At 43.6% G+C, this 14,190-nt stretch overlaps 2 protein-coding genes across 10 annotated transcripts in view; one reads left to right on the top strand and one right to left on the bottom strand.

Annotated features, from left to right (window-relative positions):
* CRYZL1 (crystallin zeta like 1) overlaps positions 1-8,898 on the bottom strand; it is a 37,925-nt gene extending 29,027 nt beyond the window's left edge. For 2 of the 5 annotated variants that reach the window (XM_064579229.1, XM_064579230.1), the window contains exon 1: positions 8,744-8,898. In XM_064579229.1, the coding sequence (XP_064435299.1) occupies positions 8,744-8,842 (99 nt within the window). In that variant the 5' untranslated portion in view covers positions 8,843-8,898. The remainder of the gene's footprint in view (positions 1-8,743) is intronic. The other 3 variants (XM_045902521.3, XM_064579237.1, XM_064579231.1) reach the window with 3 other exon arrangements.
* A 649-nt stretch (positions 8,899-9,547) lies between these two features.
* The window catches only part of ITSN1 (intersectin 1), a 214,063-nt gene continuing 209,420 nt past the window's right edge, over positions 9,548-14,190 (top strand). For 2 of the 5 annotated variants that reach the window (XM_064579188.1, XM_064579187.1), the window contains exon 1: positions 9,549-9,787. The gene's annotated coding sequence lies outside the window, so the exon portion shown is untranslated. Of the gene's footprint in view, positions 9,788-14,190 lie in introns of all 5 variants that reach the window. The other 3 variants (XM_064579203.1, XM_045902508.3, XM_064579196.1) reach the window with 2 other exon arrangements.

Genomic DNA, 14,190 nt, shown 5'->3' with positions numbered 1-14,190 from the left:
CCCCTCTGAGAGATACTCAACATTCCAAGTTTTAACAGCCCATATTAGTTTTGTACGTTTTTGACTTTATAGAAGTGAAATCATACTCCATCATGTCTGGTTTCTTTCTCTCAATATCACATCTGTGAGCATCATCTAGGATGTTTCCTGTATTGTGGTTCATTCATTACCCTTGTTATGCTATTGGGTGATTAAATTATTATTTATCTATTCCACTCCAGACAGATATTTGATTGTTTCCATTTTGGGTCTTTTACAAACTATCTTATTAAGAACATTTAAAAAAAATTTTTATTTTATTTAAATTCAATTAATTAACATATGGTATATTCTTTGCTTCAGAGGTAGAGGTAGGTCAGATGTTAAGTTAATTCTAACCGTTTGGTTGCAGGTGTGTGTATGTCAGTGTGTTGGCTGTGGTGGCAGGGGAGAGGGTAAAGACTAAGCATAGACAGAGTAGCTATGTAGTCCCTATAATTTTTTAAAGATTTTATTTTAGGGGCGCCTGGGTGGCTCAGTCGGTTGGGCGACTGCCTTCGGCTCAGGTCATGATCCCAGGGTTCTGGGATCGAGTCCCACATCGGGCTCCCGGCTCAGCGGGAGGCCTGCTTCTCCCTCTCCCACTCCCCCTGCTTGTGTTCCTGCTCTCGCTATCTCTGTCTCTGTCAAATAAATAAATAAATAAAATCTTAAAAAAAAAAAAAAGATTTTATTTTATTTTTCTAAGTAATCTCCACACCCAGCGTGGGGCTTGAACTCACAACTCCGAGATCAAAAATCACACTCTACCAACTTGAGTGAGCCTGTCGCCCCCCCTACTTTATTTTTATTTTTTTCTAAAGATTTTCTTTATTTGAGAGAAAGCACAAGCGGGGTAAGGAGCAGAGGGAGAAGCAGACTCGAGCGGGGTGAGGGGCAGAGAGAGAGAGGGAGAGGCAGACTCCATTGAGCGGGGAGCCGACGTGGGGCTCAATCCCGGGATCATGACCTGAGCTGAAGGCAGACGCCTAACTGACTGAGCCACCCAGGCGCCCCATCCCTACAACTTTAAATCCAGCCTCTTCTGCCTGTCTTTCAAGGCTGTCTAAAATGCATACTCACTGTCTCTAATCTACTTTACTCCCCTGTTTTCCTAACACACATTCTCTTTCTGAGCTAGTCAGTGTGACCTTACACCATCTGGTCATCCCTCTCTCAGGACTTCCAGGCATCGCTTGTTCTCTGAGACTGTGCCAAACTTACTCTACAGATTCTGTCAAGTGAATACAACTCAAGTCCTACTCCTTCTCTGAAATCACCCCCAGTGACACTCAATCTACCCTATCTGTTCCATACTTCCAGATTTCGTTACATACCAACAAACAAAACCATGCTTTACTCACTTACTAACTAGCAGGTTTTCCCATGCTATTACTTGGACGAATCAATATCTATTATTATTAAATAAAGAAATCACTGCTCCTACTCAGTCTGGAGCTACTAGTAGTTCCTTTTTGAGAAATGAAACAATTGCATCAACACCTTGATTTCAAAGCAGCTCCTGCTGTAATTCCAGAAGCCACTGTCTTCTCTGCCCATTGCGTTTTTTTAAAAAAGATTATTTACTTTTTTAGTAATTTCTATACTGAACATGGGGCTCGAACTCACAACCTGGAGATCAAGAGTCGCATGCTCCTCTGACTGAGCCAGCCAGGCAACCCTGTGCAATGCTTCTTAAAACATATGGCCTGGGGGCGCCTGGGTGGCTCAGTCATTAAGCGTCTGCCTTCAGCTCAGGTCATGATCCCAGGGTCCTGGGATTGAGTCCCACATCGGGCTCCCTGCTCGGCGGGAAGCCTGCTTCTCCCTCTCCCACTCCCCCTGCTTGTGTTCCCTCTCTCGCTGTCTCTCTCTCTCTGTCAAATAAATAAATAAAATCTTAAAAAAAAAAACCAAAAAAACATATGGCCTGTTTCCCAGATCAGCAGTCAGATGGGCGTCCATACTGCATGTACCCCAATTTCAAAGATTCTGGAGGATAAGTGCTTGTTTGTATCCCCAATGTCCCCTAAAGCAAATATTATATACATAATAATGTCAACATTTTTAGTCAGATTGTCCTAAATGGTTCTTCCAAATTAAGTTAAAACTGGCCTGATTAGTAGGAAAAAAAGTAGTTTAGTTGGTCCAAAAAAAACCCATGTGGGTGACTCAGTCATTAGGCGTCTGCCTTCGGGTCAGGTCATGATCCCAGGGTCCTGGAATCAAGCCCCACATCGGGCTCCTTGCTCAGCGGGAAGCCTGCTTCTCCCTCTCCCACTCCCCCTGCTTGTGTTCCCTCTCTCGCTGTCTCCCTCTCTGTCAAATAAATAAATAAAATCTTTAAAAAAACAAAACAAAAAACCATGTGGGAACAAAAATATCCTCAAAGTTACAAAGTGAAGAAAGAAAAGTTTTTTCAGAAAAGTGGCCAGAAGAAAATTGAGGAAATGTTATTTACTTCTTTTGCAGACCACCAAAAGGAATACTGAGTTCTTAAGACTAAGAAAATGGTAGAATGGATAGTACAGTTTCTTAGGCACTGGTCTAGATTAAATGAAACATTTAGTCCACTATTTAATAAAATTTTTATTGAATGTAAAGATATTTGCACACAGAAAATAAAATAGCCGAGTATCTTTTTTTTTTTTTTACAGAGGGAGAGAGAGGGAGGGGGAGGGGCAGAGAGAGAGAGAGAGAGAGAGAGGGAGAATCTTTAGCAGAAACACCGGGCTCGATCCCACAACCCTGAGATCATGATCTGAGCTGAAATCAAGACGCTTAACTGACTGAGTCATCCAGTGTCCCAAAATAGCTTAATATTTAATATTTTATAAAATAAAAATATAAATGAAGATATATAATACTTACCATGACATTTCCAAGAATGAATGTCATGTAAAACTTCAAAATTATATCTTCACTGTAAACTTTGTGAAAAGTGCTACATAAAACTTTTAAATGAAAATAAACCTGTTTAGGGGTACCTGGGTGGCTCAGTGGGTTGAGCGTCTGCCTTTGGCCCAGGTCATGATCCCGGGGTCCTGGGATCAAGGCCTGCATCAAGCCCCGCATCCGGCTCCCTGCTCAGCGGGAAGCCTGCTTCTCCCTCTCCCACTCACCCTGCTTATGTTCCTCTCTCGCTGTCTCTCTGTCAAATAAATAAATTTTTTCAAAAAAGAAAATAAACCTGTTTAAAAACGAAGGCTAGGGGTGCCTGGGTGGCTCAGTCATTAAGCCTCTGCCTTCAGCTCAGGTCATGATTCCAGGGTCCTGGGATTGAGCCCCGCGTTGGGCTCCTTGCTCAGCGGGAAGCCTGCTTCTCCCTCTCCCACTCCCCCTGCTTGTATCCCCTCTCTTGCTGTGTCTCTCTCTGTCAAATAAATAAATAAAATCTTAAAAAAAAAAAACAAACGAAGGCTAATATGCCCTATAAAAAGAATAGATTTTATATTTTTTTCAAGTACATCAGATTTTAAATATATTTGACAGAAGTCCACAACTTGAGAATTATGTCTTTAATACTTTAAATTTTTACAATGGTCACACATTAGACCTATTAAAAAATCTGGAGAAACAAGTATCAAGACACCTAATTTAGGGGTGCCTGGCTGGCTAAGTCAGTGGAGCATGCGACTCCTGATCTCGGATTGTGAGTTCAAGCCCTATGTTGGGTGTAGAGATTACTTAAAAATAAAATCTTAAAAAAAAATCTTAAAAGACAACTTTTTTTTTTTTTTGAGATTTATTTATTTATTTGAGAAAGAGAGAGAGCGCATGAATGGTGGGGAGGGACAGAGAGTGAAGTGGACTCCCGGCCGAGCAGGGAGCCCCATGCAGGGCTCCATCCCAGGACTCTGGGATCATGACCTGAGCCAAAGGCAGAAGCTTAAGTGACTGAGCCACCTAGGCACCCAGACACCTGTTTTAAATAATTTTTGGTGCAAAGAAGAAACACTTGAATATAACGCTTCAAGAAAGCAGTTAATAAAAATACTGATCTTTAAAGGGATTTCTAAAAAACCAATGTGAAGAAACTTTGAATGGTTTCATTTTCGTTATAACAGCAATGTAAATGCCATTTGCTCTTCTGCTACTTAATCTCTCATCTATTAATAATTGTAAATAAAACCTCTACAGATTATTCCTTATCTACACTTCCAGACCAAAAGTGTTCTGAGAGTATCAGATCTACCTCAAATTCAACAGACATAAAACTGGAGTCATCTTGGGGCACTTAGGTACTCAGGCAACCAACTCTTGATTTCAGTTCAGGTCATTATCTGGGGTTGTGGGATAGAGCCCTGCATCCAGCTCTGCACTCTGCAGAGTCTGCTTGTCCTTCTCCCTCTGCTCCTCCCCCACTCTCTCTCTCCCTCTAAAAATAAATGAAATCTTTTTTTTTTTTCAAGATTTTTATTTATTTGAAAGGGAAAGAGAGCCTGAGCAGGGAGGAGGGGCAGAGGGAGAAGCAGGCTCCCCACTGAGCTGGGAACCTGACATGGGACTTGATCCCAGGACCCTAGGATCATGACCTGAACCAAAGGCAGATGCTTAACTGACTGAGCCCCCAGGTACACAATAAATAAAATCTTAAAAAACAAAACAAAACACAGAAAACAAAACTGGATTCACCTTTTCCCAAAACAAGATTTTGTGGTACTACTCTTCAGTCATCAAGGATATTTTAGAGCCTATCATCATTCCTTCCTCTGTATTAAGTTATTGACCCAAGTTTCCTTTTTCTTTATGATGTCCTGGCTCACCTGTTTACTTTTGGTTTTGATGGGTGTTAGCACAAGCGATGTGCTAATATTGCCATGCCTCAGGCCTCAGCTATGGCCACACACTGCTGAGTGGCTTCATTTCCTCCCCTCACCCAATCCATCTATGGAAAACTTAATTCCTGAAAGTCCAAACTCTTATATGCTCACATTTCTATTAGTCCCCAATGCCAACTTTGCAATACTGTGGCCACATGGGGTCAGGATTCAGTTATAATAGTTCTAACCCACCCTCTTTTTAAGGAAATCAAGGATATATTGTCAAGCAGTAGGCTACAGAAAAAAACATGAAGTCAGCACTAAAATGTGGTCCCATATATTCATCATCATGCCAGGATTGGTGCACATTATTATACTAGCCGGCTGGACTGTGAGGGGGTAACTCTTCTGTTATATTGAAGAAGTGACTTAATACTAAGTTTTAGCAATGTTCTTAATCTGTGAGAATTTTCATACATATCCACATATCAGATAAAGAAATATGTCAAACCACATGCTCAATTTTTTGGTTAAAAAATTTGGTTAGCATAATCAAAGTAACTAGCTGGAGGTTTGGTTCAAATGTCATTATGTTGCGGGTTGTGGAGAATGGTAGTCCTAACTAGATAAGCTTCCTCTGCTTCTTCTTCTTCTTTTTTTTTTTTAAAGATTTTATTTATTTATTTGAGAGAGAAAGACAGTGAAAGAAAGCATGATCAGAGGGAGGGAGAGCGAGAAACACTCGCTGAGCATGGAGCCTGATTTAAACAGAGGCTGGATACACATTTACAATGGCTTCATAAACGCAATTCAAGCATCAGTTGGAGAGGATGGGGGATATGATGACCATATTAAAGCTACAGCCTCTTCTGATTATGCAATGGTGTGATGTGATGAATGACCTTTTCCCCTTTATGCTAGCTTAACACTGGGACAATGCAGGTGGTGATGAGGGAAATAAGCAATTTGAGGATTCTTTTCTAAATCTCTACCACACTCTCCCTTCTCCAGCTGATTTAACAATCATTTTTTAACTAACATTATTGCAGTTTGTAAATGCTTATTTAATTTTCCAATCCACTATAGGATCTTAAGAAACCATTTCTTGCTCCAGAAGCAAAAAAGGATTTGTAATTTTGATTAAATATTTACTAGTCAATCCACAATGGAGAAAATAATTCACAAGATGTGTATTTCTTACAATGTAGAAATAGAAAATAGAAATGTATTTCTTACAATGTAAATATTTTGCAAAATATCATATTTTAGCATGTGTAGATATGTGTATTTTTGCTCTTCTAATCATAAAACTCATCTTAGCTCAGCATAGTACTGTTCAGTGGGCCTAGAAACATCATAATGTTGTCTTTGAAATATTCAATGTAAAGTTCACAGGAGCAAGTATTATTTTTAAGAATAGTAGTAATAATAAAAAGATGTAACCACAAACAAAACCAAAAAACCACTGTAACTCCACAGTGAAATATTTTAAGAATTTCCAAGCTTTCCTATTCCTCTTTCTTCAGGGAGGTACACAAATGCATCAAGACACATTACTGCCCAGGATATAGTACTGGGGAATTAATATCTTTTATTATTTATAATACAGCACGTGGGTGGCTCAGTCGGTTAAGCCTCCAACTCTTGGTTTCAGCTCAGGTCATGATCTTGGGGTCGTGAGATGGAGCTCCAAGTTGGGCTCCGAGCTCAGTGCAGAGTCCGCTTGTCCCTCTTCTTCTGCTTCTACCTGTGTGCTTGCTCTCTCAAATAAATTAAAAAAAAATTTTTTTTTTAAAGAAAGATTTATAATACAGCATAGAGATGGCTCCGTCAGTAGAGCATGCAAAATTTTTTTTTTTTTAAGACTTTATTTACTTATTTTAGATCTAGATAGAGAGCAGGAGCAGGGGGAGAGGGACAAGCTGACACTGTGCTGAGCGCAGAGCCCAACGCGAGGCTCCATCCCACCCTTCTGAGACCACAACCCGAGCCAAAATCAAGAGTCGGACACTCAACCAGCTGAGCCCCCCAGGTGCCCCTAGAGCATGAGACTCTTGATCTTGGGGTCCTGAATTCACGCCCTATCTAGGGCTAGAGCTTATTTTAAAAAATATATATATAGCATGGAATATTTATAATACTACCAAAATATGTCACTCCAACTGATAGGCAAATTGACCTTGAGGAAACCCTCTCTGTTTCAAGTCAGAACATTTCATCTGCCATAAACTGGAGCAGAGGCATCAATGAAGTGAAATTATTGATTAAAAAATAATAATCATACAACTGCAGTGGTTGACAGGATTTAGAAGTCAAAACTGACCTGAGTTTGAATCCTGGTTCTCCTACTTACTGGCTGTATGGCTTTAGGCTACTAAATTTTAACCTTCTAGACCTTAGATTCCATATCTACAAAATATAATAGTAGTTACCTCCAAGCGTTGTTGTAAAGATGAAGCAATACAAGCAAAGCACTCAGTACAAGTACCCAGCACAAAATAACCGTTCAGTAAGTGTTGGATATTTTTGCTATTATTTCCGCCAGCTGGGCAGAGAACCTCTCTAAACTAATTCCCAGGCCCATCTCACAGAGCAGCAAAGGGTTTGATCACATGCAACTTGTTCGAGCTTTAACACCTTTTAATTTCTGCAGGGGGCACCGAGATCATCTGGACCTGCACTGGCCAGTAACAGCAGCGACTAGTCCACAGGTGGCTAAGGAACATTTGAACTGGGTCTAGATATAACTGAGACGTGTTGTCAAGGTAAAACACACACTCGATTTCAAAGACGCTATAAGAAAAAAAAAAAAAAAAAAAAAAAAGAACTGGGGCGCCTAGCTGGCTCAGTCTGTAGAGCAGTTGGTTCTTGATCTCGGGATTGTGAGTTCAAGCTCCATGTTGGGTGTAGAGCTTACTTTAAAAAAAAAAACAAAACTAATAAATAAACGAACTTATAATATTTCAATTTTAAAGTATTTGATGATGGGTTGAAATGATAAATTTTGGATATATTGGGTTAAACGAAACATTGTGAAAATTTATTTCCCGTGTTTCTTTTCTTTTTTTTTTTTTCCTTTAAAGATTTTATTTATTTATTTGACAGTGAGAGACACAGCGAGAGAGGGAACACAAGCAGGGGGAGTGGGAGAGGGAGAAGCAGGCTTCCTGCCGAGCAGGGAGCCCGACGCGGGGCTCGATCCCAGGACCCTGGGATCATGACCTGAGCCGAAGGCAGACGCTTAACGACTGAACCACCCAGGCGCCCCTCTTTTCATGTTTTTTAATGTGGCTACCAGAAAACTTAAAATTAAGTGCCCCGCATTGTATTTGTATTGAGCAGAGCTGATGCAGAACACCCTGCTACTCAGAACGTGGACTAGCAGTCACCGGGAGGTTGTGAGAAATGCAGAGTCTCGGGCTCCGCCCAGCCCTACAAATTCAGCATCTGCACTTCAACATGATTCTGAGGTGATTGTCACGCATAGCTCCAGAGTTTCTCGCTGTTTATCTTAAGAGGGCAAACCTGGCCGTATAATCATGTAAATGAGAATACCCCTGCTTTAGGTAATTGTTCACCGAAAAAGGAAAGTGAAGGGGGGAAAAGCGGTGGCAGAGAAGGAGTACGGAAGAAAAGAAACTCAGATTACAGGAACAACAACAAAAGCTGGGGACAAAAATCCAACCTGGGAGATTCAGTGGAAGGGAACTTCGACTTTTGGTTCTATAAATGTAGAGGGAGATGCAAACTGAGCTAAAACCTACAATCAAAACCTGTAAGGACCAGGAAATCGTCAGTCAAGTCCTTGCCGCCCCTCAGCTAAGCTAGGCCCGGGCCTGAGGGGGTCTGGGGTTGGGGTGCAACACCAACCACCATTCACCCTAGGGTTGCACGGTTCCGCGAGGCGCCCAGAGCCCAAAGCCCCGCTTCCCAAGACACAGAACCCGGGTCTGGGAGCTCACCTGCCTCCGAGCCGCCCCAACGGCCTGCGTCTTCCCCACCGCCACCTTGGAGTCCTTTTGCAGAGGGCCCGCCCCCGCTGGCCCAAGCGCTGCTCCCATTGGTCAGGCTGCTCGTCACTCCTGGACCGGAGGCTGTGGAGAACGCCATAGCAACCGAACTCGGAACTACATCTCCCGGAATGCACCGCCTGGAGGAGAAGCGTCGCGCCAGGGGCTACCAATAAATGGGCGAAATTGTAGTCTCCCGGATAGGTTCCGTTTTATGCAAATTTCTATTAAAGACCACACCCTTCCTCATTCCAACCGTTTGCCCTACCGCCGTCCCTAGACTGTAACCCGCGTCTTTTTCGCCTCTACGTTGTTCTCTCCTTTAAAACCTTTTGTAACTAATGGAGCTGAGTGCATCCTAACTAGTGCCTCGCACGACAACGGACAGATGCACCAAAACCATGGAACAAAATCTCCATAAGCCCCGTTAGGGAAATCTCAGACCAGAAGCTTTTGGTTACGCCTTCTGGGAAGGGGGTGGGGAGAAAAGTCCGTCCTCGTCCCACCCCCTTTGCGCTTGCTGATTGGTTAATTTGGCTGTCACTCCGTCCTTTTCCATTTTTTTAATTGCCCCCTCCCTCGTTCCTGCGGTGGGCGGGCGTAGCGGTAGGGGGCGGTGAGGGGGTGCGGGCCTCTTCTTCCGATTGGCCGACAGTTGGTTCCCACCCATCTGTGGGCGGAGATGGAGGGGTGGATGAGGGCGGGAGAGGCAGAGGAGGGAGAAGAGGACATAGGTGGGAGCGAGGGAGCGAGGGAGGGAGCGAAGGAGGTAGAGAAGAGCGGAGGAGAGGGGAGGGAGCGCAGCTTGGTTGCTCCGTAGTACGGCGGCTCGCGAGGGAGAATCCCGAGCGGGCTCCGGGACGCACGGGCAGGCGGGCAGGCGGGCAGGCGGGCGGGGATGGTGTGCGGGGCTGCGGCTCCTGCGTCCCTCCCCGCGGCGAGTGAGCTGCACTGATTTGTCCCTGGAGCGGCAGCGCGGACCCGCCTGGAGATGAGGTGAGGGGCGGGCTGGACGGCGGCGGCCAGGACGGGGAGGCGGCGGGGGGCGGGGGTCGGCGCGGGGGTCGGCGCGATGGCCGCCCGGGGCGCCCGTCCCCCGGGCCATCGCGCGTCCCTCGGGCCGCCCTTCAGCCTTTGCCGCGCGCCCGGGAGGCGCGGCACCGGCCACCCCTGCGCCTCGTCCTTCCCCATCCTCCCGGGGGTGGCAGCGGGGCGGCCGCTTGACCGACTGAGCCGCGTCGGGAGGCCGGGACGCCGCGGCCGGCCGAGGGGGTGGCGGCCGCTGGACGGGCTTCGGGCTGAATGGGCGTCCGCAGCCCTGGCTGGCCGAGGGGGGTCCCTCCCTCCCCAGGGGGCGTAGGGGCGGTCGGCCCTTCCAGGGCTGACCTCGCTGCCCTCGGCCGCCTGAGCGTGGCGGGCTGGCCAAGCCTCGCCTCCCCGCCAGCCTCTCGGGGATCCGGAGCTCGCGGGGAGCGGCATCGCGCCGCCCGCCTCTCCCTCGGGCCTCGAGTCCCCGGCTCATCTCTTTTTCTCTGTCGTGTGCCTGCAGAATCCCTGTCAGTGAAGGGCAGTCAATGCCGTTTCGTCCCGCCGGGGCTGACTCTGATGGTATTTAACAGAGAGCGGCTTTCCTTTAGGTGCGAGCGCGTCCCCGGGGTCTGCCGCTTCTCCTTCCCTTTTTACGCACAGACGCGGTCTCATGGTGTGGACCCAGCGCACAATTGCGGTCTCTTCTTGCTTCAATGAGGAAATGTAATCAGAATCCCCAGGAAAGGGAAACTGACGAGGAATGGGTTGCACCTTCCTTTACTTCTGTTTTCCTTTGGATTAGAAAACAACTTCGCAGATAACACTTCCTATGGGCATCTTTTGTTGTGATTCAGACTAAAGAAGGCTTTGCTTTTGAAGAAATAAATTAGCGTCTTTTTCTGTTGAGTGGGCGGCTATGGAGATTTTTGATAGCCTCTTAATACCAAAGTTTCCTTTAGAACTTTGTCATCATCAGTGCTATTCTGGAGGCAGCACCAGCCTGAAATTTTAAATATATGCGCACTCCGGACAGATGTGTTTCTTTGTGCTTATCTCCTGGATCCTACTCTTGCTATTTCCGTGGTCAAACGTACAAATAATATAAGCAAGTACAATAAGAAGAACAGATAATAAAAACATACCATACAGACAGATGCATCTGGAAAACCTCAATTCCGTTAACGGAGAGGCAATGTTACTGATCCCTTTGAACGCATGAAGAACAGGTTCAGAGATCTCATGGATTAGGTAGTGGACAGGATCTGAGGTTAGGAACTGGGGCCAGGACCAGCAGGCCAGCTGGTTTGTGAAGTGCTACTCTTAACCTCTAAAATGGGAGGGATGTGTTTGTTGGATACCTTAATTTTTAGATGATTTAAGGTGCAGAAACTTAAAACCCTCCCTTAAAGTTAGGATTTCTACCTGTCTATCTCTGAGAACAAAATGCTATGTTTTTCCTTAAAATTTTTTTTCTAGTTTACATGACACAGTTATATTGTACTGGTGGGTGTTTGCTTATTATAACTAAAAATGCACAGAATTATAATATGGAAGGGAATTTTTTCTGTAGGAGGTTGGTAAAGAACCCAGGAACTTTTAAGTAATCTAAATTGGAAATGAGGGATACTAATTTAGTGGTGGCATTAAAACTATTTAAAACTAATTGAAGTAGCTCCACTAAGGAGCATTTCTGATAGATTTTTTTTTTAAATGGTATTTCTTTATCTAAGAATGTATCTGTTGAAATTGCTGAGGCACATGGCACCTTCACAATACTCTATTATTATTCTGCCTGAGTAGGAGAGGAAATGAACAAATTTTTGATGTACTTTGGAACCCTGTGGATTGTTCAGATACTAAGCATTGTGAAATAGGGCATAAAATGAGTGGTAGCAAGTTAGTTCTGTGAACTGTTTGTCCCTTTTAGCATTTTTTTTTTTTTGCAGTTGACTAGAAATTTCCTTTTTCTTAATGGTTGTCTCTTCTGTTGGTAGAACTCAGGTTCATCTTTTCACCAAATGCCTAGATTGAGGCAAATTCAAATCTCCCATAAGACGTAAAGGAGGAGGTGCTGGTAAATTGCTCCATTCTTACTCATCTTTTTAAATTTGCTAGATTTGTGAATTATACAGAGCTAATTACAGGAGGGTTGGGTTTATGTTACTCAGTTCAAATTCCACTGCCACAGAGCTATTCTCTTCTGAATAATCATTTTATTCTGAATGGCTCCACTTACTGGTGGGTTTCTCAAAGTTTGGACCTCAGATCACTTAGATCAGCATTAAGTGAGGTTCATGTTAAAAATAGAGGGTTTTTGGGGCACCTGGGGGGCTCAGTCGGTTAAGCCTCTGCCTTTGGCTCAGGTCATGATCCCAGGGTCCTGGGATCAAGCCCCGCATAGGGCTCCCTGCTCCGTGGGAAGCCTGCTTCTCCCTGTCTCACTCCCCCTGATTGTGTTCCCTCTCTCCTGTCTTTCTCTCTGTCAAATAAATAAATAAAAATCTTTAAAATAAATAAATAAATAAAAATAGAGGGTTTTTGTCACCTCACCTCAGAATCAGACTCCTGGAGGTGGGGCCCTGGAATCGGTTTTTTAAACAAGTTCTCCAGGAATTTCTCCTGGGATAGTCAAGTTAGAGGACCACGGGCGCTGTGCCTCCTTCTCGCGGAGCATCTCCTCAGACCATCTCCTGAAATGGACAGCAGATATTTTAAGTAACAGACCAAGTTTTATACCGTAGGCTGCTAATAAAAATCTGACTATAACCTTCAGATATATAATGCACCTATAATAAAGGTTTCAGAAGAGCAGAGATTTTGGCTCATCATTCTATCTCCAGTGCCTAGAATAGTGCCTGGAGGAACTCCATTAAATATTTATAAGTGAGTAACATGGCAATGAGGCCACATTTTAAAACCTTTTCTTGTAAAATTAATCTTATTACTTAGTCACTGATTTTATAAATTAGGAGCCACATGTACTATGCCCGGTCATTTCTGTAAGTTTGGTTGGCTCTGAAAAAGAGAGAACCTTTCCCAAGCATAGCCTGCTCAAGGTGATTAAGCTGGAAAGAAGGCTCCTATCAAAATACTGCTTAGAAAAAAAAAATACTACTTAGAGATTCAAAATGTAAATTTAAGTCACAGTGTAGTGGTAAATTACTATGTTATCACGATCTCAAAATACCATTCTTTAAGCTATGATAAGCCCAGATAATGCTGTAAAAATTGGTTTACAAAAAAATACAGAAAATTGGTATGTTTTCCAGTTTCATTTTTCATCCTAATAAAATATGACCTTCATTCCTTTCTGTCAGAATCCAATGTAGGGCCCCATAAATAACAGTTTCTGTTATATAGTTGAGGGTGCTGAACAGTTAGGAGTAAAATTTCTAGAGGATACTGGGTTTGACCCCACAGTCTGTGACTTTGATCTAGTCCCTTAACATTTCAATGTCTCCGTTTTTCCAGCTGAATGGGAATAATAATAGTAGGTTAAGTTTAAATACTTCAAAGTGCTTACATAAGTTTTTGAGATATGTTCATTCAATAAATGGTAATTATGATGATAAGGAATTGGGGTATATAAAGATATATCAAACTCAAAAACTAACCCATTTAATTCTTGTACTGCTGCACTTGATGGTAGAAATCCATCACCCAAAGTCTCTATTTCTTGATACTAAATATGTTTAATTTTTTTTAAAGATTTTTTTATTTATTTGACAGAGAGAGAGAGACAGCGAGAGAGGGAACACAAGCAGGGGGAGTGGGAGAGGGAGAACCAGGCTTCCCACGGAGAAGGGAGCCTGATGCGGGGCTTGATCATAGGACCCCTGGGATCATGACCTGAGCCGAAGGCAGATGCTTAACGACTGAGCCACCCAGGCGCTCCTAAATATGTATAATTTTTAATTGGATAACTAACCATTAAACGTATCTAATAGACCATCAAGTATTATGTAAATAAAAGTTTTTTTCTAAATAAAGATAAATCTTGTCACCACTTTTAGCTTCATTGTGTATTTCAGAACCAAACTGCTTATCAGTTCATATCCCTTGTATTTTATTTATTTTTTATTTTTTTATTTTTTTAAGATTTTATTTATTTATTTGACAGAGAGAGAGAGAGAGAGAGAGAGCACAAGTAGGCAGAGAGGCAGGCAGAGGGAGAGGGAGAAGCAGACTCTCCACTGAGCAGGGAGCCCGACACGGGGCTCGATCCCAGGACCCCGGGATCATGACCTGAGCCGAAGGCAGCCACTCAACCGACTGAGCCACCCAGGCGCCCCTATCCCTTGTATTTTAAAGAATTGCATCTTTATGGTAGAAAAATTGAAATACAGAAAAGTAAAAACTATAAAATACTC

This window comes from Mirounga angustirostris, unplaced genomic scaffold (genome assembly GCF_029215605.1).
Source record: "Mirounga angustirostris isolate CCGP_5_RB_7025 unplaced genomic scaffold, mMirAng1.0.hap1 SCAF_1, whole genome shotgun sequence".
Taxonomy (NCBI): domain Eukaryota; kingdom Metazoa; phylum Chordata; class Mammalia; order Carnivora; family Phocidae; genus Mirounga; species Mirounga angustirostris.
The sequence above is the reverse complement of the archived record's forward strand: the minus strand, read 5'-3'. Positions and strand labels throughout refer to the sequence as shown.